The sequence below is a fragment of the Nothoprocta perdicaria genome, unplaced genomic scaffold (genome assembly GCF_003342845.1).
Source record: "Nothoprocta perdicaria isolate Ctin4 unplaced genomic scaffold, notPer1 scaffold_6, whole genome shotgun sequence".
NCBI lineage: Eukaryota > Metazoa > Chordata > Aves > Tinamiformes > Tinamidae > Nothoprocta > Nothoprocta perdicaria.
This window is the reverse complement of record NW_020455865.1, coordinates 3,478,594-3,505,060: the sequence shown is the minus strand read 5'-3', so window position 1 is coordinate 3,505,060 and position 26,467 is coordinate 3,478,594. Positions and strand designations below refer to the sequence as shown.

The following is a 26,467-nucleotide window of genomic DNA, read 5'->3' as shown; positions in this document are numbered from 1 at the left end:
AGGTTTATATACGCTAAATGGAGATGCATGATACTTTTTCAGCATATTTTCAATGAAAATGACACTCTAAAAATAGCTACTATATTCTACACACATACAAAGTATTCTTCCAAAATCTATCACAGTAATATCTACTAGAACATCAGCAATTATGAGGAAAACTGAAAAGTGAATGCATTTTGGTTGTCCCATCTTGGAAAAGCAGCAGTTACAATAGCCAGAAAAGGCAGAGAAGAGGGAGAGGGATGATCAGAAGAATGGAATGACCTCCAGGAAAGGAAAGGAAAGGATGAACAACCAAGGCTCTGATGAGATGAACGGTTCTGATATGAGATGACTGCGTGGGGACATCTGAGAGGTTTATAAAATCAGGAGTGTTAGGAGAGGTTCATCAGGGAACATTTATAACTATTTTTCTTACTGGAAGGATTAAAGAACCCCAGAGAAATCCCCAGGCAGGAGGTTTAAAACAAACAGCCTGGAGTGTGTTCCTATGAAACCCAGTTAAAAAGATAAACTCCTTTCCAGACGATTTGGTGAAGGCCCAAACTATAATGTGTTGAAAAATGGATTATGAAGTCAATGAAAATGGGCTATTAGCCACAGTGGTCCAGATGACCCTCTGGCTCAGGAAATCCTGAAACTGCCGATTGCCAGAAACTGGCCTGGGACCAGCAGACAGCTGGGCACGAACTGGCTGAAGTTAATTATGAGAGGGATGTCACAGATGACAGTGTTGCTCGTGAATCCTATTTTAAGTGTAAGTTTGGAAGAGAGCAGTTGGTCTGCCTTATACAATTTGTACTGCTAAGAAAACCCAACCTTCAGCTTTTTGCCTTTTTTTTTTTTTTTTTTTTTTTTTTTTAGATCTCAATCTTAAAGCTTTTTTAATTTACAATTACAATTTGGACTACTGAGTTTATCTCAAGTCATACTTCAGAAGCCAGTCCTTTACTACCCTTCACATTTGCAAGCCTTTCTGTGAAAGTGTAGGGGAACCTCACAAACACCACAGATTTTTTTTTTTTTTTTTTTTTTTTTTAAACAACATGCCTCAAAGCACAATTTGCCCAGCTTTAATTTAAACATATCTAAGGATGGAGAAGGGTGTGAGCAGAATTTTATAAGCAAGAGTTTTCTCTATATTAGAAATGTCCAGGGCTGAACTAGATAACTACTGTTATTGCTCAACTATTCACAATAAAAAAAGCAAAAATAGCTATTTATACCTGCCTGGATGAGGACCTGTATTCAAATCTCAGTAGTAGTAGTTCTGAGCTTCAGATGTCAACCAGTAATTGCATTTGGACTCCCAATTTCTTGAGACACTAAGTAGTTAATGATGCTCTTTTGCTAGAGAGCGGAGAGACCACTAATACATTCAGCTTCTCATTTGCCCTAAAGGCTGCTGCAGTTCAATAGGATCAGGATCCTGTCCACTTAAGCCCTAGCTGCTTCACAGGCAGGAACAGGAAAGGTTTTTGTCTGGTACAAGCCAAGTTTCCCTGCACTGCTCTGCATTTGCTCTTCTGCAAAGTCTAATTTAAGGAATACCTTGTACCTTAGATTTGCAGCAGGAAATGAATTATTTTCCTTTTTGCACCAGGGCAGTTCTTTCGATGCAGTGGCTGATGCTGTATGAGTTTTTTTTTTTATTATTACATTTTAACAAACTTTATAGCCCATTTTGTTTGTTTTCAAATAATTTTATTTTCCTTCTTTCCGATCATCAATTACTAGGTTTGTTTTTTCTTTCCATAAGATGGAGGAGCCAGGAGACTGATCCTGCTCAATGCTGTATAATTTAGTATTATGTATACCAGCTTTATGAGGAGGGAGTCAGATAAAACACAGTATTTGAACACTAACCATTTATTAGCTCTAAGGAATAGATTTATGACTTGACAACCAGACAATAACTCCAGGTTCTGATCAGGCAAAGAGGCCTACTTGGAGTTCAAACCACAGAGTAACATACTCTTTCACAAATAATTTTGTTTACTGATGTGACTAGATTTTAATAATAAACTTGATATATATGTAAATTTATTTTAATCTAATTTCATCAACAGAGCCCTCCTAAAATTGAGACTTTGTAGATTGTTCTGTGTCTGATTTATAGATTTCTGCATCCTATTCCCAGATTGATTTCAAGGCTATAATTCTATCAGGGCTTTCTCCTGATGTCAGAAACACTACCTCTGCAGATAGTGTTTTATAACTAGCATCACAATTGAAATTGAGTTACTGCCCTGCTATCCTATGCTGCAATATGTCCTGTTGTTTATAATCACCCTCTCTGCCTTATACACCCACTACTTTAGTTGCAAGGAGAATATCAGCTCCAAAATCAATCAGATAGTATGATGTCCTATTTTTGCCTCTCACTCCAACCCCTGTATGAAACAGTAAGGGCCCAATTCTTAATGCAAATGTGAATGTGCAGAGCCCTTTAAACGTGCTCAGAGAAGCTGAGCAAATGGATGAGTGCAAAATTTTTTAAAACAGGATTTTGTAACCAGCTGTTCCTCCTTGCTTGCTAAGGTCTCAGTTCTGTAAAGGAGTGTGCTGCAGACAAATGAGTATTCTCACTGATCGCCTGTATTCACATACGTGTTTAGGGACCCAGGACCTACTTTAAAAATGCATATGAAGAATATTCAAAGGTCCAGAATCTTTCTCCCTTTTTCATGAAATGGATTTCTGTTTAAGATGTATTTTGTATTATTTTTAATAAATAAAACCACTGCTGTTTTCACATCCTTCCTTCCCAAGCCTCGACGACTGCAAGTTCCCTCTCTTCCCTCTCTCCTTTTATCTCTTCCCAGCACAGTCCAGCGCTCTTAGTTCTTTCCTGTACCCACATGGGTGATGTGGGACAGGAGGGAGGTTGAAGGCAGCCACAAGGAACACATGAGAAGAGTAACTTTGCTAGTTTAAACCTATATGTGGTTATTGCACCTTTCCCAGTACTGCTTCTTAGCTAAGGACAAGCCTCCAGAAAGCACAGAGGCTACAAATTCCCAACGTGTGCCTTTGGAGCAGCTGCTGTGTCAGCCAACAGCATGGACTGACCCAGGACCTTCTGGGGAGGAAGGGAAAAAGCCTCTCTGCTTTGATGAGCAATCCAGTATTTCAAAACCCTCAGCACCCCTGGACCATCTGAGAAGAGTAACCCCTTTTATTTACTTGGCAGCCACAACAGTTCTCTTTTGATGCTCATTTCTCTTATATTTCTGAACACCTCTCTATAGCACAAATAAAATATAATTCATATGTTGTTTTTAATTATTTCACAAAACCCAAAAGTCTCATAATGAGCTCCTCGCAATACTAATAAATTCCATGATGCTATGCCAATCCCGAGCTAAGAAGATGTAGATCCCCTCCTGCTGCAAATAAAATATACCTTCTGATATAATCCAACCTTTAATCCACTTCTTATAGTTTGCCTTTAGAGGCAACTCGAACAAATAACCAGAAAAACAAACCTTTAATCTTTCCCACAGTTTGGCCATCTGGAGGTTTGCAAGGCCAATGTTCTATTTCCCAGTCCTTGGGAATGAGGCTCCTTTTCCAGCCCTGGAAGGTTCTGTCTATATGATGACAGTAAAGCTCTGCATCTTTCCATAGTCTGTTTTTCCCATAATTAATGTTGTAATTACTAAATGTGTGTCTTACCTGTTTGGAATAATTCCTGCTCTTTGCAGCTGTTCTCCCTGTTCTATGTCTCTTGGGAAACCACAAAGCACCCAACCGTTGGTCACGCAGTCGAGTGTGTTCAGCCGCTTTGCCACGATCTTTACAACAAGGTTGTCTGGGACTGTAAGGGATTAAAAAAAGACAGATATTTTGCTTGCAGGATCTGTAATTTAACAAGAAACACAGTCCTCTTTCTGGTCAGACTGCTATGGGAATGCTAATACAAAAAGATATTTCTGTTTATGTCTGATGCACTTTTGAAGGTAAGAATTCATGTTGACTTTGTTGATTGCAGTATCATGGAAAGCTACCAGAAGCCATAGGACTACAGCAAAGTAGGTGATAAAAACTGATACCTATGTAATTTCGCAATATACTGATATAACAATGAACTGTGTGATACAATCTTCTAAAAATGCAAAAATAATTACTGGAGTTGTATAAAAGAAGCTGCAAAAAAAAAAAAAAAGAAGAAAAAAAGACTGCAGCATACTGTATTTAACTTTGGAGAGGATGTTGGTTCTGCTGCAGCAGGCTAGATGGGATACTTCTCTAATTTGCCCAAACCTTGAAGCTCCTACAACTGAAAATAAATTTTGAAAATTTACTGTAATTACTGCATTGATGACTCCCTAATTTTAGAGATAAAAGTTCTATTTCCTTTATCACTATTTAGTGAATAAAGTAACATCAGCAAGACTGAAAGGGCTTAGAATTACTATGTAGCTTTTACGTTTTACTTAATGGAGCACCCTAGTAAAGAGGTATCCAGCATAGTTTCACTATAGCTTTCACAAAGTAAAATATTTCAATCAGGATGCTTCACTATATTTTTTTCTTTTTTTTTTTTTTTTTTTAATAGAAGAATTAAATGTTCAGGCTCAACAAGGGTGTCTATTAAATTTTCAAAAGACCTTCACAATGCTCTGTGTTTAGTACTAAATAACCACAAAAAAAAGTCAGCAAAAACAAGCAGCCAAAACAATTTTCAAGCAGCAATGACAATCCCTCCTCTTTATTTGTACAGTATGTCTAATACACTGTTGCCTCTACTGGAAACAAGCAATAAAATTCACGACATCAAGCCACATCATGCAGCGCTGATGTTTTGATACTCATGCTGCCATTGCATCTGCATACAGAAACACAACAAGAATTCTTTGCAGAATGCGTCAGATTCCTAACAATGCAATTTGCTTTAGCAATAGCTGACAGGTACGTGCCTGTATTTTAGAAGAGTATATTATTGTCAGCACACATTAAAACCTACTTCTTTCCCAGGCTTTAAAACAGCTATAAGAGAATCCTTTTGCTTCCTGAAATTTAGCATTTGCTAAAACTCATACCTTTTATCATGAGATTGATTACGTCTCCTTTAAATAATCAAATCACTGAGTTTACAGAATTGTACTCAGGATTCAGTGCACCAGCAAAAAGGGAGGAAAACCACAGAGAATTAATTAGAAAACAGATTAGTGTATTAATTGAGGACATCCACTTCATATTATACTAAAAAAAAAAAGTTGAGTACTATTTCCAGCTGCTAAAATAAAAGGGGAATAGAATATAATACAATCAGTACCAGATACTTGACAGTGCAAAATGACAGTGCAAAACTAGGTATTCCTTTTAAAATGAGATTCATAAAATTAACTACACAATATTGGAGCAGAAAGTAAAAATGTTATTAGAGAGATGATACCTCTCTATCCAACTCTATCCAAGACCCCGGCTCCTGGCAGGCATACAGGGGATAGCAGGATGATATCACTGCTCTTTGCAAGTAAATTCTGCTCTCTACCCTCCACGTTACATGAACTAATATAAAACCGAGAAGTAAAAAAAAGAAAAAGAAAAAAGAAAAAAACCACAATATCTAACCTTCTCCTTCCCAAATATAAAGGTTGATGGAATTTTCCTGGTGCTTCTGATTTTTTGTCTGCAGCAAACTTCCACTGGAATCATTATCATGGGTCTATTAAGGGGCCCAATCAATGGGATTTTTCAAGTATTTTCAGAATGCTTAAACCCAACTTGGCAAGCGAGTTGAATGAGCCACACAGACCCTTGACCAGAACCCTATTAAAGTAGGTTTCTGCTGCCAGGGCTGACAGGAGGCATTTCTCATTCCTCTGAGATGAGCAGGGAATCAGGGGAGAAGCTGAAAACTCCAGGAATGGGGGGCTGATGTTGGATACACCCATAAGGGGGATGTTGGCTCCTCCAGCAGCTCTTTGAAATCTCTCCATTTTGGGGTCCCAAATTGCTTCCATGTTACACAGGGGAAGGAGAAACTCTACATCCTAGGAGAATATTCAGAGGTGATTTTGATGAAAATCAGATCCCATCTCTACCTGACCATGGCCCATAGGTCTTCTGTGAAGACCAGTATCACATTCCTACATGTTTGTGGCTCTTTCTGAACAAGACTGAAGCAACCACAAAAGGAAAAACATCAAAGTGGGATGAAGTGGCAATTAACTAATGGTCCAGCTAATAGAATGCCAGGCGTTTCTTGAATAATCCTAGGTAGATGTGGCAATCCTGTTCATAATTTCAATGACAACCGATGAGAAAATATCAGCAGTTCAGTTTAGATTGTACTCTTGTACGCATATACATCACTGAATAATATAGATGCTTACATATTTTCTGTGTCTCCCTGTAAAGCTTGATGGGGAGAAATAAAACATAAACAAGTCAGACAGCAAACTCTGCTCTCCTCTTGATTAGCAAACATACCTATCACTTCAACACAATAGGGGAACAGAGCTTGTTGGCTGTTCAGTGGCATTACAAAGTACATCAGCTGCCCTTGAACAGGAACAGTCACACTTAAAACCGCTGCATTAAAGCTGTAAAACATCTTCCACAGACCAGCAGAAAAAAAAAAAGAAACAGAGGGAAAAGAGGAAGAAAGAAATCAGTATTTTTCTTATTTTGCCGATGTACAAAGTGAGTAGGTAATGAAGCACTCTGCAGCGTGGTATTCCTTTTCAGCCATGTGGAACTGCCTCTGGAATGCAAGGGAAATTAATAACCTGTAATTGGAGTGGCACACAGCCTGGAAGTAACTAGCCATGGGTCTCCCAGCCTCAAGTACATGACCCAGAGGGCTATCGAGCAAAGTAAAATTCAGAGCTTTTCTGACGAGACAGTCAATCTACATGTTTTAAGTAGATTATGAAGCACAAGAGCTTTGAATAATCAATTCCTTTTCAACATAAGCTTGTGTGAGTTTCCAACTCTGTCTCTGAAAGTTGGGCGAACGAGGCTCTGGAGAGATTTTACTTTATCGTTAGAGAAGTCCAAAGATAAGTTTCTTGTAAAAATTACAATTTTGCTAGCAAAGAAAGATATCCTATTAGGTAATGCAGAAGCACATCTCTATTAAGAAGAGAAATGAAGGTAGAGGAGTAAAATTCACCCCATAGCAGCAATTCTGCGGAGTAGCTGAGCTAGTGACACCTGATGCTGCAAGACTATGCAGCTGAGGACTGAGGTCATGGGGAACTTCAGAGATGGCAGGATTGGGCCACAACCAGCTCCATACAGGAAAGTTATTCATTCACGCATATATATTCTGGTTTGATGCAAATATCATAGCCTTTATCTCCTTTCTCCCACAGCTTGTTTGGGACTATTTTAAAGATCTAGATTACATAGCTCAAATAGTAGATGTGGACCTACAAAGTGATCTAATCCTTTCAAGGGTAAGATCAAACAGGGAACAGAAGCTTGAAAGTGTAGTTGTTCGCATGCTGTGTGGACACCTAGAGATCTTTGGCCTCCAGGACTATCAATCAGTACTTCTAGTAGGTCCATTTAAAAAAATAATAATTTTACTTCCAAGAGCTTCAAAGTTTTTCACAAGTAAGAGGTACTTCTCATGAATGTCACAGGTATGTGGCCTATTAGCTCTTACCCAGCCCACAGATTTGCAGGGCTAATAGAGGACGGTAACAGGCAATCAACTGACAAAATCACACCAAGGGCTCAAGACAAAGGTAAAAGCACCTTAAAGGCACAATCAGAAAGGCAAAAACACTGAGATTACAAGGCACCACTCTCCAATACTCCAATGCAGTCAGTGCTCCAAGCTATACAATTATCATATTTAAATTGATTCCTCCTCCATATATCTCCCTTTAAACCAGACTTTTTAAGGATATTGACTCACTCCTCCAAACCCAGAAACCCTTGATTCTAAGCACAGCACTAATGTGCTGGCAGACATAAAATCTGTCAGTTTTGTGCTGCAAAAAGTTTAAGGTCCTTTTGACAATATTGTCCATTTACCCTTTATCTTTGGATATTGGAGGTTTTTTTTTTTTTTTTTTAGATTGGTGTGAAGATTTTCCGTGCTAATTCAGATGCCTGAGGCTTGATCCCGGTACTTGACAGTTAACATCTTGCCCTGAGTATAAGCTACTGCCAAGGGCTACTTCGTCCTGTCAACTCTAAATTTAGCAAAACGTGAGATTTGAATATCTCATTGCGCTGTGAACTCTGACTATTCACAATGGGTCACTTCAGCCGAGGCTTTTGGATAAAGACTCTGATTCCTTGCTCACCTTAAGGCCCTCGGAGACCACACGAATTTGCCTCTAATGTGTGAGACCGAGCGAAAAGTGACGGTCTGTGATACAGTTTGCCCAATAGCTGGTTTCATTTTGCCAAAAGAGCAGATTTGTGACAACGGGACTTTTGCAAAGCACGCGGCCAATTTTGCGCCCTGTAGATAACAAACAGAAAGCCGCCGTGTCTCCCACGCGATAAAAAGGGGAGAAAAAGAGCAGTTTTGGCGCAGGAGCAGCCAGGGCCCTCAGCAGCGGGGCGGGGGGAGCGCGCGTTGCTTGTTCTCTAGCGCCACCTGCCGGGCGCGCCGGGCGCCGCCGCCGCGCGGAACCTGCGCGGGAGCCGCCACGCGGCCGCGAGCTGAGCTTAAGAGAGGGCCCAGACCACCCCACTGATGCGGCGCTGGCGATGCCGCTTTTTCAGTGATTTCACCCAATGAAATATTTATGCAGAATTGCACTTACGGTCCCCACTCATACACTTTTTTTTTTTTTTTTTTTTTTGCATAAACACTGCTGTGAATGACATCTTTAAGAATAATCGCATTAACACAATAATATCAATAAGATATTTCACTTCTACATTTTTAGGTAATTTTCCATCTTGTAATAATTATAAAATATATATATATATTTAGAGGTTTGTTCTCATTTCAAGCAAAAAACATCTGTATTAAAGAGGAAGCCACGATATTTGCATATTATTGTATGATCCCCAAATCATCAACTATACAAGACAAACGAGGGCTCTCAGAAATGCACGTCAAAGCAGCGCATCTCACTCTCCCTCATCCACCAAGCTGGAATTACAGAAATCCCTGTCTGGAGCACAGTGAGGGACCTGCTCACCTTCCAGCCTCCCAGTGCTGCTTCACCTGCCAGGGGCAACTTCAGATCTAGGAACAGAAATTAAGTCCGAACTGGGAAACCCAGCACAGAGACATATAAGGGCTTCCTCCTTCCCTTATAAAATATCTTCTGCAATGTTTTCAGTGTCTCTGTGCATTTGCCTAAGGACAGTGGCTATCAGAGCCTGCAGGATGACACCAGGGGTGACACTGGGGGGTGACACCGGTGTCACGCTCTGCACCGGCTCCAGGGAGTCCCCTGCCTCAATCCACCCACCTGCCAGACAAGGGCTCCCCTGAATTTCCTCACAGAGATGTTTTTAACGTGCACCTTCCTAAGACCAGGAAGAAAACTGAGATTTGTACTATTTGTTTTCACTCCTGCAGCTTCTGCAGCGCTAATGCAGTGACACACAAAACAGCAGCTCAATTCTAACCCAGCTAATCCATCACTGCCACACTTAGCAACAAAGGTCCCTGTTTCCTCCTTATTTTTAAACCAGTTTAGCTCCACTGAAAGGTACGGTGCTTGTGGCAAGACACATTTTTTCCTATAAAAATGTGGGGTTCTTTTTCTTGCAGCAATAATATTCAAAAAGAATAGGCTTCGGCTGATACTAGGGGGAAAAAAAAAAAAAAAAACCCTTTGCTTTCTAAACGAGACACTGGGTTAGAACCAAACACCGGGATGAGAAAGGAGGATGAGAAAGGGTTTGTTGAGCCTTCCTAGTGCTGCCTGGTGCCAGCATGAGCTCCATTTCCGTAAGGGGGGTCCCAGCTGCCCCATCCCTCCCCTGGCTGCTCCTCCAGTGCATGGAAGGGGCATCCAGCCCTAAAAACTGAACAAATTAGCAAGGGGCAATCAATGCAGTGCCAGCCGGGCTCATTTTGTGCTCATGTAGAGAACAGTGAATGAATGCAATGCTTCAAAAACGTAAAGCATGCACAAGAGCAATTAGATGTTCTGCTTGTCTTTTTTAAAAAAATGTCTGTTTCATACAGAGGCCTCATCCTGTATTGATGGCACCAGAGACTTTGAATTTGAACTCCAAAGACCTTAAAAGGGAGAAGACTGCAAATATATGCAACATGTTCTCATTTCCTGCTTTCTTATAAAACCTCACGTGATTTCTCCACCCTAAACTGCAAAAAGAAAAGCAAACCTGTTCCAAATAGCAGTGTTTTGCTCACGAGCTTGCGGTTTATTCAGCTAGGCTGCAAAAAGAGTAACAAAATAACCAAACCAAAACCATCCCTAAGCTTTTATTTCCCCTCAAGAGCGACTGTCAACAATAAGCAACCCCCAAACCAAGAGATTAACACTTTGACTTTGCATTTATATTGTGCTTTGCTGCTAAGAAGTTCCAATCTTGCCAAGGCCAAAGACCCAAATTTCGCTCGAATCCCCAGGGGTGCTGCAGCACCTTGGTGCTGGGTGACTTGCACCCTGTCCTAGCGCCCTCCCCGTGCAAACCCACATCTCCATCAGCATCGGCCCTGGGAGTCAGGAGAACTAAATACTGGAGCATTGATAATGAAGGATACTGATAAAAACAACAAGAGATGGGTAAAAATGTATATATCCATATACGCTGACTGATTGCCACAACTGTCCCAGAAAACAGCCGGATTCACTAGAATCTTTTTAATAAAATCACATATGCTACTTACTTCTGGATGGCCTTCCAGCATTTTTACCTTAAACAGGATGGCCTTTAAAAAAAATCTTCGTAATCTTCTCTCCAGTTTTATTTTAGACCTGAGTGCCTGGCAAATGAATTTGCCAATTTTGGTTGCTGTATACTGTACACATTAAAGGGAATATATTCCTGAATATTCAAATAATAAAAAAGAAAAGGGGGGGACTTTGGTTTAATATATGATAGAGATTCAATGCACACAGATGCATAAGTAAAATTCAGGAAAGATGATGACAACTTATTGCCTTCACATAAAACTTTCTACTCTACAGCCCTGTATTTTTTTACTGAAGTATGGACACCTTAAAATAATAAATAAATAAGTATATTTAAATTTTATTTTGTTCTCTTGACCACCAATTTTCTCCTGGTAGGAAAAAAGACTGCTACCTATTTTCCATAAAAAACCTTTGTAGCAGTCCCAGTGGAAAAGTCAAAAGTTTGACTTGAAAAACGGAGCTACTTCAAAAGCATTGTCAAACAGAGGTGAAGGTTTCTTAAAAATGCATAAATTAAGGAATAGTGTATTCATAAATATCTCTGTAACTTTACACAGTGTATTTGTGATGTAGGTTCACGTATATAGGTGAACAGATAGCGTCGTTATAAAACTAACCAATAAAATAGAAAATCAATTTGTTTATTAGTTACTGTTTGGGCTCCGTGTATGTGTGTGTGTGTGTGTGGAAAAAAAATGAAAGAAAAATGGAGAGTTTTTTTCAATAATAAAAAGGGAGTTGCACTGCAGGGCCCCTAAAGCTTGTGAAAAATTAAACTCGACGGATTCAAACTGTCCTATTTCCACTTCAAAAGAGAAGAGGCACTGAGCTCTTCCCAACTTATCTTCAAACGCCCAGCACCCTAGAAAGTTTCTTTAAAAAAAATAAAGTCTCCAGTTCCCCCAAGCACTGTACCCGTTACTGTAGCTGCTGTCTCTCCCTCTTCTAATTATACCCATGTGAGTCTATTAATCAACTTGTAAATTATTTAGAGAGCCATGCGCTGTCTTCAGCTAGTACAAACACACTGCATGCAAAGACTTGCTGAAAACCAATGGAGCTCCCAAAGGGTCTCTCTCCGATGTTCAGACAGCTTGCAGCTCGCCAGTACAGCGCTCTTAAAAACAAGAAATAACACTAAGCTTACCTCCTCAGATGGAAAGGTTTACCCAGCCTTTCAACTCGGCAACTCTTTGCAAGTTTTTAACAAAGAGGAAGGGACTCTATTGTCAAACCTTTACTTCACACTTAGGGATGAGAATATTAATTTGATGTCAAAAATAAAATAAAATAATAAAAAAAAAAAAGCACACAAGTGCTGCAGGGAGGCTGTGATCACAATTGCCCAGGGAGCCCGACTTTCAGAGGCGGCACCAAAATGCACCCCTTTAAAAGCATTTCAATTTAAAATAAGGGGGATATCTACATTTGTTCAGTAATAGTTTTTAGGAGAAAATGGAAGAAATTAGGGAATTCCAGATTTTACCGCCCACACACAGAATGCCTTTGGGGACAGCTTCAGATATTACTACTTAAAAAATAGAAAAAGGAAGGGGGAAAAAAAAAGTCAGGACAGATTGTGTGTATTCAGCTCTAACAGACTGTGAACAGTGGGATGTTACCTCTCTTCTGTGAATCTCTTTACCACCTGAATCTTCATTTTGGTGGAAAAAAACGATTACCCAAACTAATAGCAGCTCTCCCTGCTGAAAAGCGGAATCTTCCTGTTTGGGTAAGACAACATACCCACTTTCATGCTGGTTTTCTGTCCTCTCATTTTTCTTGGCTCCATTACTGCAGCTTTGTAAAAAAGGTATATAAATTAATATTAATCCTCTCGTGCTACTTCACCATGAAGGCCTGGAAAATTCCACAGAATGACATGCAGATTTCTTTTCACGTGGCTGATAATCTGTCCTTGTCATGTGATGACTCCAGAGCTAAAATGACCCTAGGGCCAAAATGCTGCCACTTGTGTTTTCATTAATAAAACAGAAACATCTCACGGGGTAAATGGCAGGGACTTAGAAACAAATAAACAAAGAAAAAAAATGCTTCTTGCAGTTTATAATCTCCTGGGGTAACTAATTCTAATGGACATCTTTCCATCGGTGGTGATGGATATTGCAGATGCAGCATTGAATTAACATGGCCCTGTGATCTCAATGACAGAATTACCTCAGAATTACCTGGATTTAGGGGCACAAACTCGACAGAAAAGTTCTCATCAATTCGACGGATCTGAGGCTGCCCATGTGTGTATCACTGTCCATATCCTTAAATACTAGCAAAGGAGGACCGGTCTATAGAACAGCCTCTTAACAGCATTTCAGAAGGAATGAAGTTCAATGAATCGATTTGCATCACATCTCTTGGGGCCTGACAGTTTTTGGCTACTAATCTAGCTCCTTGCTCCAAACAGGAATACTTTCAGGCTGCCCTTGCAAACAGAACGTGATAAATCTGTCCACGGCATTAGCACTACTGAACAAGAGACAGAATGAGAGTGGAAATCAGAGTTGAACTTGGTAAATTGGAACCAAACTTCATTTTTTTTGCAGAGTAAATTCAGCAGTAACTGCCCCATACTCATTGGAAGCCACAGCATCCTCAAGGAAAAGTAATTTCATTGCCAAAAGACAACCTCTGCATTCTCAGTGCTCGCAGAAAGCAGTCACATAGTTGAACTTTTCACTGAAAGTATATTTTAAATATATACTTAAATATACCAACTGTAGAATAGGATGGCCTCGGAATTTAAAAATTAATGGGCTCAAGGCCATCCACACTGCTTTCATTAAGCAAAATGAATCGCCCATACGCAAAATGGAGGATCTTGATAACGCAAGTGCTAGGATCTTCAGGAGACAGGGATCACCAGGAAACAGGAATGCTCTGAGTTTCCTTCTGTGGTGAAGAATGGAACTGGCAGGGCTCTTCTTGAGATGTAGCATATATAAAAAAGCGACACAGGAGAAAACGAAAAAAAAAAAAAAGACTGTTTGTGAATCCTAAAAATCTAGAAATCTGAGTAAGTCAACCAGAACTAAACCAGATAGGGGACGGCTGCAATAAGTCAATAAAAAATTAGCTCTGACTAAGCTCCTTTTTCTGCCTTTTTATGACACCACAACATATAACACTGGCATATCCTAAGTGACTTTAACTATATGCAATCAGTTGTGCCCACAGGAAGGGAAACCATACCGAGATCAGTCCCCAAGGCAATCCTTTTAAGAATATATGAGGCATCCCTCAAGCTTTTGTGACACTAGTTTGATTTTGACTGGTGGTAATTTGGTTAATGTTTCTCATGGTCTGTCCTTGGTACCAGGATATCGCACTGTGATGATATCACCTGCACAATTCCTTGCCCAGAGGAAGGACTGAGCTTGCTTGGGATACAACCAGAAATGCAATGAAATTTTTCATTGAATTGTAACTGCTTTTCCAGTTATAAACACTGTAACTGGCTAAATTAGCTCCATTCAAGTGTGATTTTCTTGAGATACTGGATGCAGTCAATAATAGTGCAAGAATCTCCTAATATAATCTCTAATAACGCAATCTCTGCTTTAATCTTGTTGTGATTGTACCAAGACAGCAAAACTCTTTGCCCATCTTTCCTCCTCACTACGCTACGTTCTTTCATTTTCTCCAAGGCTTTTTGTGAGGGCAGTAATGAATTCTTGTTAGTGTTTACTAATGTAAATTCATTCTTTGTTATCCCTGTGAGAGGGGGATTAGCAAAATGACAGAACTTATTATTTCTGGTATTGCTATATAATATTTATTTTTATTCAGCCCTTAATTTTGTAGCAAGTCCCACCAAATAAAATATATGTGCATATAAACAAAAACGAAGAGAATTTTTTTCAGCACAATGCACAGAAATATAGTTATGACTCCCATTAATATTCAGATGCACTGTTCAGCTTCATTCCTGCATGTTATATTAAAAAAAAAAATCTAAATTTGAAATAATTTCTAATTTGGGGAAGAAAAGAATTACTTCTCTGATTCCATTTTCCTGAAGTGAAAATAGCTCCTTTGGCCTAAGGATAAGTATATTTTTAGGACTGGATAAACATTAGAGTCTGTGAAATTATTTCACCCTACTGGGAATGCTTCCAGTACCTCGTGTAAGGAACCTTAATAGCTAAAGTGAGACTTGTAAAATACACACAGAGCACATGAGCTCCTAAAGGACTTACCTTTGAAAACTGTAAATCATCCAAAACTCCCATCCCAGCTGAAATTGCAGTCAGGAGAGGGAGGTATTTACAGCGACTGTCCTCTGCCACATTCAGGTCAAGCAGACTTCACATATTCCAAAGTTATTCCCATATATAAAAGCCTGGCATATATTGTGACTAATATATACTCAGATCTCCTGCCTGTACTTAGTTGCTACCACAATCTCTATATTAAATCTTCCTGGAAGCCTCTCCTAAAACCAGCAGCTCAGAGCCAGGAAACCACGAGCGAATGCAGCCTATAGGTGCTCAGGGTCCAGCACCCCTTGTTCTCTGTGCCCTTTGGTGTGTCCAATTTGGCAAAATAAACATTATTCCACCCTACTGAAAGACAACTTATCTTGCAGAACTTTTTTTTTTTGCTATTTAATATCTACCACATAGAGAGAGTCATCCTTGTTCAAGACAACTAACAAACATGTAAGTTTAAATTGATGCCCTGAGGAGCTTACAGTATTTATGATTCATCTGAAATGTCTGGAGAGGCTTTCAAAAGCAACATATGCTCAGGTATTCTTTGTGGCAGTCCCCTCCAACCACCAAAAATGCTGATGGAAACAAAGCAATCAGAAACTTTAAGTCAAAAAGCTTATATGAAAGTTGATTAATCTACAGTAGCATTTTGTAAGTTAAAATTTACATACAAAGGCAGTCAGCCTTTATTATAGCCCACTTGAAATTAAAATCAAAATAAAGCATGACATTGTACTTTAAAAAGCAATTTATACATTTTTAAAGTATACATTTTGCAGAATTCTGGTTTTGATATACAGATGAAAAAGCTTGGAATTTAGACTTTGGGATGTAGGGAAAAAATGCTGTATTTCATTTAACAGAGAGCTCTTTGTTATGAAGAAATCAGAGAGCTAAAAACATCTAACTTCAGTTACCCCTAAAATAATGGAATTCATCAGCTTTCTGACTATTGTAAGGTAACTCGAATAGGCTCCAACCAGGAAAATTTCATTCACAATGTATTTTTCTCGCACAACTCTAAAATTCTAGTGCAACGAAACATCAACATGCCCTACCTGGGCGGTCATCGTCAAAATAAGTCTTAACGAGTTCTCCAAGTTTTGTCTTCTCTGCAACAGCTTCCTTTAGCAGTTGCCCACAGCAAACTAAGAGGAAGGAAGAACAAAAAGACACAAGGTTAAATTTTAAAAAGGCAGCAAGAAAGAAAAGAAGAAAAAAAAACCCACACAACAGAAGCTGCATACTGAAATAAGGTCACTGAATAAAAGTTGTAGGTTTTGGGGTTTGTTGATGGCATTTTTTTTCCGGCCAAGCAGAGCAAAAAGCAAAGAGACTGAGCAGAGGAGAATACTGAATAAAAAAGAATACATTTGGCAAAGAACATATTAAAAACACAGAGAGAAAGAGACTAATCAAATATGTTACTGAAATAATAACTCAAGGGATTGCTAGTGGTTTTCACTTTTTATAAACTTTTAATTGCTGAATAAAGTTACACCTGCTGAACAGCATCTGAACTGCACTGCTGGAGGTGCAGAATAATACATGGTTCAAGGAAGTGGCTCCCTGGATCATTTAATGATCATGTAAGAATTATATTTAAAAAATTGTGCTAATGCAATATTATCGTTGACTTCAAATACACAGAACATCAGGAGATCTAGATTTAAGTTCCAGGCAGGACAGTTGTGCACCAACTAATGCCATTTTGGTATTGCATTGAACTTTTTGAATATACAAAGTTATGAAATATTACTGTCCATATGAGTTAGATACAATAGTATTCATCCTCATCTTACAAATAAAGAATTAAGACATGAAGGGGTTGCATAAGATCACAAGAGGCACCAAGAGTTGGCACAACATCATAAAGTCCTAATTCCAACTCAGTTTTGCTTTATATTTGATCACAATAACACTGCATGTTATTGCATGACATTTCAATTAATAACCACGAATTGATTTCACTCTTTCTGAAATGATCTGTTTTATCATTTGCAGCATGGAGGACTAAGAACACACTACTGGAACATTTCTTGACAACACTGAACAAGTTTAGTATTGTAGTGACAAGGAATGAACACAAATATTAATGGTTACTACTTTCCCCACAGAAGCAAATTCATCTTCCCAGAAAATGGTCCAAATATGCAACAGAAATACATAGATGCAGAAATGCATAGATCCCAACTTGGGACAACAAAAATGTATATGGCTTAAATTCAATGCAATTTGTGAAAATATTTAGATATAGGATTAAAATTTTAAGTTTGTTTCAATTTCAAAAGCCTAACCAGAAATTAAACGTATGCTGAAGTACTCTTCTGAAAAGGATGGTCTTCCAGCTCTATTTTAAATATTAATTCCTGTAATATTTGGTTTAGAGTATACTCACAATGAAAGTCAACATATGGATGAAGTAGTGATAATGGCATTTAGTAAAGACAGCAGCAGCTGTTTTATATAATAGTTGCTTAAAAAAATAAAATGCAAATTTTGACCTAGATGAAAATACTACCTCAAACTTAGCTTCAGAAATATAGTTCAGGAAAGGTATTCAGAAACACAAGAGCAAAGTAATCTTTAACACAGCTAACAGTTTTCTTTAACACGTTATAACAGACACATTTCATTTTTAATTATGCCAATTATATAATACGTAAAAATATGGCTTTGAAAAAATCTCTAAAAACCTTTAATTTTTAATGTGATGATAAAATATTGCAATATTAAAACATCTGATATCATAAAAGTTCTATCAGTTTTATTTGTAGTTTGCAGTATTTTAATATAGATTAAAATCATATAAATTTACCCTTTTCAAGTATACTGAATATTTTAGTCATTCGGTGTTTTTGAAGCATATGAATAATGATAAACACTTAAAAATACAACCCCCTGAATGACAGACAGTTTCAGAATTATTTCCATGCCTTTAGTGGCACTACAAAAACTAAATACGTAACTATTAAGTAGGAGTGATTGTATGGAAAGTATATACCCCTTTTTGAAGGCTTCGAGTTTGAACTTGAAATTTATTTCTTTTGGAGCACCCCTACTAAACATGTGACTGAAAACAATACAGCTCACAACTTGAAACTATTATTCACTTGAAAAGCCAAATCCAGGGTCAGTGAATTCTTCGGCTCCACTTCGCCAGCAGCTCGGGGAGGACACAGAAGGACTGGCTGCATCACTATGGATGGAATTAGTTCCACTGATTAAAGAAAACTCCCAACACTAAGGAGGACTATCTCCTTAATTCTTATTTTTGTCATTTGATAAGCTGTGGAAGAATACTAATGAAATTAACTCATATTTTACTTAAGGAAGACAATGATGTGGCTTTGTCATTTGATAGAAAGCAGACATATACTTAAAATAATTTATGGCTACTCCACTATTACAAGACATTACGGAACACAGACACAAACTGCATTGATCCCAGCACCCTCCTGCGTGTTAATATTATAGTGCTTTAATATCAGCATGTACCACCATGATCAAGCCTCATCTAGCATTTTCTAGGCCTCCCTTAGGAAAAAAATTAGAATGTACATTTTGATAATTGCTTCCTTTTCCAATACATTGACTTAAAAACATGGAATCTAAGAGGCTTCCTCATAGTTCGGAGCAAAAAAAAAAAAAAGAATTTTTTATTTTCTGTACTTTTTTAAAAGAAAAATTTTGGTGAGACAGATGAAGCTCTGAAGACATTATTTGCCATCCACTGATACAATGAAGAATTCAGAGCATAAGAATGTAACACATGAAAAACTACTGATCTACAGTGTATAAAAACTGAGGACTAAAAAAAAAAAATGTTAAAGCTGGTTTGTCACTGAATATATGTTTTATTGGTTTATATTTCTTCATTGAAATGCTTTTCAGACCCCTCAAAAATTTGACATCCACAATGATGGTCTAACAGAGAAATTTTACACGCAAGAGAGAAAGACAGCAAAAGATAAATGATCAAAAAGAAAGAAAAGGGGGAATTGAGCAAAGTGCATATTTGCTGAGAACTTACTGTTGACAATGCCGTATTTCTCAGCTATTAGTGCTGCCTGCAGGCGCTTCCCACTTCCTGGGGGTCCACAAAAGAGAATCCGTGGTGTGAAGGGGGCAGCCGATCGGTGCCGTGTTTGGACATAGGTGAGAGCTAGAACATGGCAGGAAGACAGGACATGCAGTTTATAACACATTACTCTTTTTTTAAAAAAAAGAAAGAAACACATTGATTAACTTCTCCATCTTTAAAGGTTGTTCTTATGATCATAATTTTTTTTACCACTGGAATATCTTGAGACTCCAACCAAAATGAGGCCTGGGAGCACTGACTCAGGAGAATGGAGAACCTACCACGCAATGGGATTCTGCACAGCTCTTAGTCCAGCCCCACGAGCCGTGCTGGGATACTACACTGGACAAACAACTCTGACGTCCCTTATCCAAGCACAAATCAGTAATTTCATTAACATTTAAGAGATTTCAAACATTGTATTTGTACCAAACAATCCATTATCATCTTAATACAGATGCTCTCTTAATTGTTTTTAATCTCTTGTCTGTAGTAGTAAAAAGGCATTAATAAATTGAAAATCACAACAGTACAGTCTGCTGGCTGCATAACTTATCCAAAAGCAAGTTCCAGCTAACCAAGGAGTGCTCTAGTTATTCTGAATATTTTCCATAACCCAGTGTATTGAAAAGCACAAACATTACAGGCAAAGCACCCTGCTTACAAATGATGCTTAATTTGCAGTAAATAACCAAGTTAATGAGGAGTAATCATCCCCCCGACAGTCACTAGATCTAATTATTCGTCAAAAAAAAAAAAAAAAAAAAAAAAGCTGGCTGCTTGATGCACTGCAGAAAAAAGATCTAGAGAGGATTTTTTCATTCCAATTTTCAATTTATCTCACTACATTATTAATTAATAATAATTAATATTCAGGCACTCACATTTTTATTTACAATTCAAGGCATGAATTCTTTATGAATGATGATATGAACTTTTAAATTTAATTAAGTAATTTAGAGGTAATTAATGTGTAAATTCAGATTATAAACTTCCTACTTGTTTATCTTAAAAGTGCAGCACTTGTCATTAAAAAAAGACCATTTTGAGATGCAAAATTACTGAGATAGATCAGATCATCCACAGACTGACAGTTACAAAGCACATTATCAATTGGTCCTTCTGGCAGTTTATTTATTTTATTCTTGAAGAATCAACATTAAAAGTCAGATTGCATTAAAGACGAGCAAAGGCAAACAGGAACCGTTGAAAAGAGAAGCTACCAGCACACAGTTTTTATATAATGAAATGTTACCAGCTTTGAACTACTCCTACCACCTTATCATCAGACTTGTGGAAGGTACTAGCCATGTGGGGGATTAAGGCTAGAGCCACATGTGGGACTAGCCATGTGGGACAAAGACTTACTGCATTTAGTCTAGTCCTATAAAAGAATGACCAGAAAGAGCCCAGATTCTGTATTAGAAAGATCACAACTCAGCTGGGGGCCATGAGGCTTGACTAAGCCTATTCTTATGAATCATCTCTAAAGGTTAGGGACTACCTCTCAGATAAGAGTTAATCAACTATCAAATTTGCCATAAAGGTGCATATTTACCCTGTGATACAACATCCATGCAAGGCTGGTCTGCATTGATTGATTTCAGAATTTTTTGATAGGTCTGGAAGAGTCCAGGAAAGCTCCTGTGATACTCCAGCAGCTTCTTGGATATCTCTTGCTCAGATGTATCTTCTGGCTTCACCAAGCGCTGCTGCACCCAAGGGTCACGCGGCCAGTCGAAGGTCGTGTGGAACACCTCTAGAAGGTAGGCACTGATTAGGGACCAAGAGGATGAATTAAGGGGTCTTGTGCAGTTCCAAAGCTTTTCTAACCAATATCCTGTTTATGTTTAAACCTTATGTTGTGGCACAAGTGCTAATCTGTGCAGGCCCAATATCACGCTTTACATTTCCTTGCATTTTACACTCACATAAAATAAGATACTGCTGACATACACCTTCTCCAAGCAGTTCATAATCATAAATTCCTACTGTTTCTTGGAGAGGTACCATTTAGATGTTCATCCCACTGGTATTACAGTGTTTCTGGAATCAAGTAGCACTCCAGTTTCTGGCAGAGCTCAAGAACAAATGCATACTGCACCTTCTGTGACGGGATCGAGCCTCTTCCCACTGTTCCGCTCAATCAGGACAGTGTCTGGAGCGTAAAGCACAACTAGGCACCAAAAAGAAGGGAACAGAAAGTGTAGCTTTTGTTAGTTACTTGCTTTATTTCCTAACTGGTCTGATAAATCCTAATATTAAGGATGGATGAAAGTATTTCAAGTACATTTGTCTCCATTTGTCTTGTCTTAATTTCCCATTATTCTACCTGCAGATACTGGATTTCACTTTTAATCAGATATTTTCTCCCCTTGCTTAGCAGTATATTATTAATGAGTGTTTTCTCCCAATAAACAGTCCAGAATTTGTAAGTACTGTCTGTCCCAGTCACGCACTGGAACTAACAAGCTATGCTTATACTCTATCTGGATGGAGCCCAGGACAGAAGTCTAGGTTAGAAGCATCTAAGAGGTCACTCATTATTTTCTTCTATATCACAAGCCATTACTTCTCATCCAAATACTTCCGTAGTGAGACCAATAAACATATTTTTTGGTTAACTTCACAGAGAAGTGTCCATGCTGGACTAAAAAGCATCAAAAGATGGAGAATCTATCACTTCCCTGGATTGCTTGTTCTCTAATCATCCTTGCAATTAAATACAGTAAATTAATCTCTCTTTTCAATGTATTTGATTACAGACTTTATATACAGGTTCTTTTTATGACTTTCTCCACCATATCCAACAGCTCTTTCAGGCACTTTTCTCCCTATTAAGGTACTCATATACTGTAAATTATAACTCTTCTCAATCTTCTTTTTGATTAACTAGACAGACTGCACTTTAAGCTTCTTGTTCAGGTCTTGGTTGCAGAGATAAAATTGCGAGCAAAACTTGACTTCAGATGTTATTAGCTATATGAAAAATACATGCAAGTACTAGACATTAAACATTTTTTCCCTAACTCTATTGCAGTGATTCTGAATTCTTTATTAATAGTGGAATCCCATCCAAATCAAATCCAAAGTGACAATTCATCAAGTTCACTAACACTTTGGCAAGTTCATGATCCACTTGCAAGCTCTACCTTTATCATTTTTTATGCTGTATTCCACCCAACTGTAATTGTTTCTTCCGCTGCAAGTAGGTTTTTAACTATTAATTTGGGACAACTGGCTCTTCCAACTGGTGAGGGCAGTTGTCAAGGTCCTGTCTACCAGCACTGTGCCACTGAAGAAATGTTCCTCTCAAATTAAGCCACACTCCATGCATACTCAGGAAACTCAAGCTTAAAAATCAAGATGTTTCTATTTCACTTGGTGAAGAAATAGAAGCAAAATAGAAGTAAAGTGGGGATAAGAGGCAAAACTGTGTCTAATTGCTCAGAGACACTTGCTGGACTGGTCTTGAATTTGCAGAAGTCTGTGCAGGAAGGCAAGGGTTTATATGGAAAAGATAGGATTTAAAGTCTCACAGGTTAACTCAAGTTCTTCAGTGAATGTTAAACATACTGAAATATCATTTTACTGTCTACTGACTATGGTGTCTTAGAGACATGTATTGAAATTATTATTTAGGATGTCTGGGCTTTCACCTACTGGACACAATCACACATCAACCTTGTACTGCTTACCAACATGCACAGGAATGATGCCAGATGACTGCAGCATCCATGCCTGCTCCTGGTTTTCAGGGAAGCCTTCCAAAATCCAACCCTATTGAATAAAACCATGAAACAGTTGTTAATCTTGGAACAGGAAATACACAGGAAAAAAAAAAAAAAGAAGAAAGCAAACACAGAACATGAATATTTTTGTGAACTGGCACTAATAACATTACCGCAATATAAAGGACACTTATGTATTGTAGCAGTGATTTTTTTCCCTATATTTCAATCTTAAGCTTCTCTCTTAAATAAAAACAACGCAAAACAATTTCAGTTTTGAAATATTTAAAAGGATACCAGCCCACACTGTGTATATAAAAAAAAGAGGCTAAACAAATCTAAAGACAGATTTAATGCCAAGAACAGTGAAGAAAATATGCATGCTTTCATTATTTTCTTAAATTATACAGGAAAACTCACAGTAATGGAACCACCATTCCCAAAGCTAATGAAGCAACAGAGCAAAAGAAAGAAAAAAGAAAAAAGAAAAAAGAAAAAAGAAAAAAGAAAAAAGAAAAAAGAGCCTTTTGCTCCCTTAAGTCCTTGTTATAGCCAGCTAAGTGTTGGATTGAGCATCTTTAAAAAAACATTTACAGAGCTGTGAAATACCAGAGTGCTGCAGCCTCACTCGGTGTCCGTGTGATGCAGTATTTGAAATGTAATCCTCTTCCCACTCCCAAGTCTGAATTTTCTGAACTTTGCCTAATTTTCCTGTTAGTTGCTTAACTACACAGGCCCTTGTCACCATAGCCTAAATCCTAAAATAAGTTTGTGATACTATAATAAGTGTGAAAGGTCATCTTTGTATTTAGGAAAAAAGTTAAAAAAAAAAAAAGATATTTTAATATAGCATTAGCTAGTAATCATTATTATCTCCCATATAAATTAGATGCTCTGTCAGTATGGGGTCCAAAGGTTTTAGAAGTATTTCAGGGAAACATATCCCCATGACTTCTGTAGGAGGAAATTGGGACATTCCAATTATACAAGAAAATAGAGTAGACTACTTAAAATTCCTTAATTAGCCTGGTTTCAGGAACATGTCATCCTGCTGGTATCTGTAGAAAATAAGAGACTCGAGTAACTGCAAGACATTTTTGCCACTCCTGGTGTTTGCTTTATCAAATTAGGATGAACCACTGGCTAAGGTCACACAGGTGCTAAGAAATCAATTTATCCATTGGGACTTGCAGGAGAGAGGCAAGGCTGCACAATATTTTTAGCAGTGTGCTAGGAATTTCGAACCGGTTGTGAATATCTTGTATTTGTACAACATACACATAGATCTTCTTCTAGGGAGAAATGGCATGAGAGCCCTGAAGCCAACAGATCTTTGCCAATTTGCACAGACTACAAATCTGGCTCATTTTCCCCACTCCAAGCGCAATACTTTTGGAAACTAAAAATAAAGCCTTTTGCTTCTGGTGTAAATACACTTATAGCTCAGAAGCAAATACTAAGCAACAGGCAGCAAACACAGAAGATGCTCTTTAAACAACACATAGCAAACATCATAATGCTTATATACCAATTTCAAAGGTTCTCAGAGCAGGCCATATGCAATTTTAAAGCTAAAAGTTTTGGCACTGTAGGAAATCAGAGCTCAATAAATAGCTTCTTGCAACAAATAATTTTTAAACAAATACATAGTAAGTGATTGCTACAAAAATAGCTAGCGTTTTGGATCCTATATCCAAAGGTCTCCGAGTTGCAGGGTATCAGTCAATCCCTAATTAGAATACATTATCCATCTACTTGACAGTTCAGTGAAATGTCTATTCCAGCACAGAGCCGCAGCTTTGTTCAGAACAGGTTTATTGATATTCTGATGCATTCCCTCTCCATACCCCCAGTGGCTTGGTTCTGTTTTATCACACATCAAAAAGGCCGTATGCTCAGGGCACCCCATGCACGGCTCAGAGCTGGAGGTCTGAACAGCTGCAAGTAGTGTGGTATCACAGGAGGGACAAGCTCCAAGCAGATGTCACTGAGAGGGGGAAAAAAAAAAGGAAGGGAAAAAAAAATAGGAGAGCAGCTTGGGAACTAAGCAAGATGAAGCAAGACACAGCAGAGCAAGACCTGACTTAAAATATGCCTATCATGCTTTATGCAAACATTGCTCTTTTCTGCCCTCCTGGCTGTCATTAAAGTGTAATTAGTAACTTCACATGGTGAGAATTTGTTTCTTTTAGAAGATATCTCTTTTTTTGTTCTTGATAGCAGTAACCTTACATCCACGTGTGGATGGCACCTTATCACATCAAGGCCAGAATGAAGGCTAGAAGTCTGAAATTCTGCAGCGCCTTATTCCGCGGTCACTACTCCCTCTCTTTCAGCAGGAACCTCGGTCCATTCCCACATCACGACTGCTATAAATACAGTACTCTGCTCTTGCCTTAATGCCACGTGAAGTGCTCCTTGGAGACCCATGGCACACAAAATCAGCAACGGGAAGTACTTTCAAAGCCATCACTTTCCTCTCCAAATTTAAGGAACCTGAAGGAAAGGAAACCCTCCAGGTTGTTCCCAAACATAAATCCCCTTCCTTTGCGTGCCCGCTCTCAGCCCTAGCACCAAACCTATATTCTGCCAACTTTCCACCTCAACAAGAATGACTTGGATATTCAGCGCTCTTGTTATTTGACCTGCACAGCTGCAGGATTTGTTACAAAATCCCAAACTGACTCTGCCTTAGAACAATGCGGCTACACCGATGACACATTGCTGTCCTTGTAAGAGTCTCAGGGACAACACGATGATCCCTGTACAGACCCCAAAGCAACCAACAGCCACTGCATTCTTTGCCTTCCTGTTCAACGGCAGCCACCATTCTGACTTGTTTACTATCAATCAGAAGTAAATCTGCCCTTGAGTTCGACTGACTCATAGGCTTCATTTCCAAATCTCTCCAAAATGTGAATAAGGTTGCTCAGCTGTCCCCTCACAATTCACCATCTATCAATCTCTCCGCTTGCTCTCCCCAGCTCTATAAGTTCCCTCCACAACCGCAGCAGCACCAACAGCCAGATGAAAAGTCTTCCTGTGAGCTGCCCAAGTGCCAGGTTCTAACATAACGCTCCCAATAAGTTCTCTGCGGGTGCTGGAAGACCCACCTGTGTGATCCTGCAGGCCTAACTCCATTTGTATTAGAGGAACACACAGCACTGTCTCAGAAGGGCTGTTGATCAATAAAAATGCTGTCCTTGGAGGATGCCGGTGACATCCATAAACCTGAGAGTGTCAAAACAATGGCGCAAAAAATTCCATATTCCTCCTGTCACTGGGATGAAAGCTGTGCAATTAATGCCAAGCCAATGACACCACAAGGAGAAATAAAACGAACAGCTTGTGGTCCTACGGCCCAACAGACATCCTCATCTCTTTCCATTTTTGGCTAAAAATGCTGACTCATGATTTGAGTGAGATGGTATAAATCTGGGCAAGGAAGTAAAAAAAATCTGCAGGATTGAATTCATTAACACCCACAGTAGAAGGCTGTAATTAAAATGCATAGAGCCTCTTTCAAGTGCAGGTGATGCACGATGTGGGGTCATTTGAGTGGCCCTGAATTCTGTCTACTTTCAATAGGACTTTCAA

At 38.6% G+C, this 26,467-nt stretch overlaps 1 protein-coding gene across 1 annotated transcript in view; it reads right to left on the bottom strand.

The window, feature by feature from the left end:
* The window catches only part of AK8 (adenylate kinase 8), a 60,672-nt gene that overhangs the window by 20,898 nt on the left and 13,307 nt on the right, over positions 1–26,467 (bottom strand). The window contains exons 6-11 of the mRNA XM_026049211.1: positions 22,838–22,919; positions 21,244–21,315; positions 20,698–20,898; positions 19,089–19,220; positions 16,114–16,203; positions 3,682–3,823 (exon numbers count right to left, since the gene is read on the bottom strand). Coding sequence (XP_025904996.1) covers positions 3,682–3,823; positions 16,114–16,203; positions 19,089–19,220; positions 20,698–20,898; positions 21,244–21,315; positions 22,838–22,919 — 719 coding nt within the window. The remainder of the gene's footprint in view (positions 1–3,681; positions 3,824–16,113; positions 16,204–19,088; positions 19,221–20,697; positions 20,899–21,243; positions 21,316–22,837; positions 22,920–26,467) is intronic.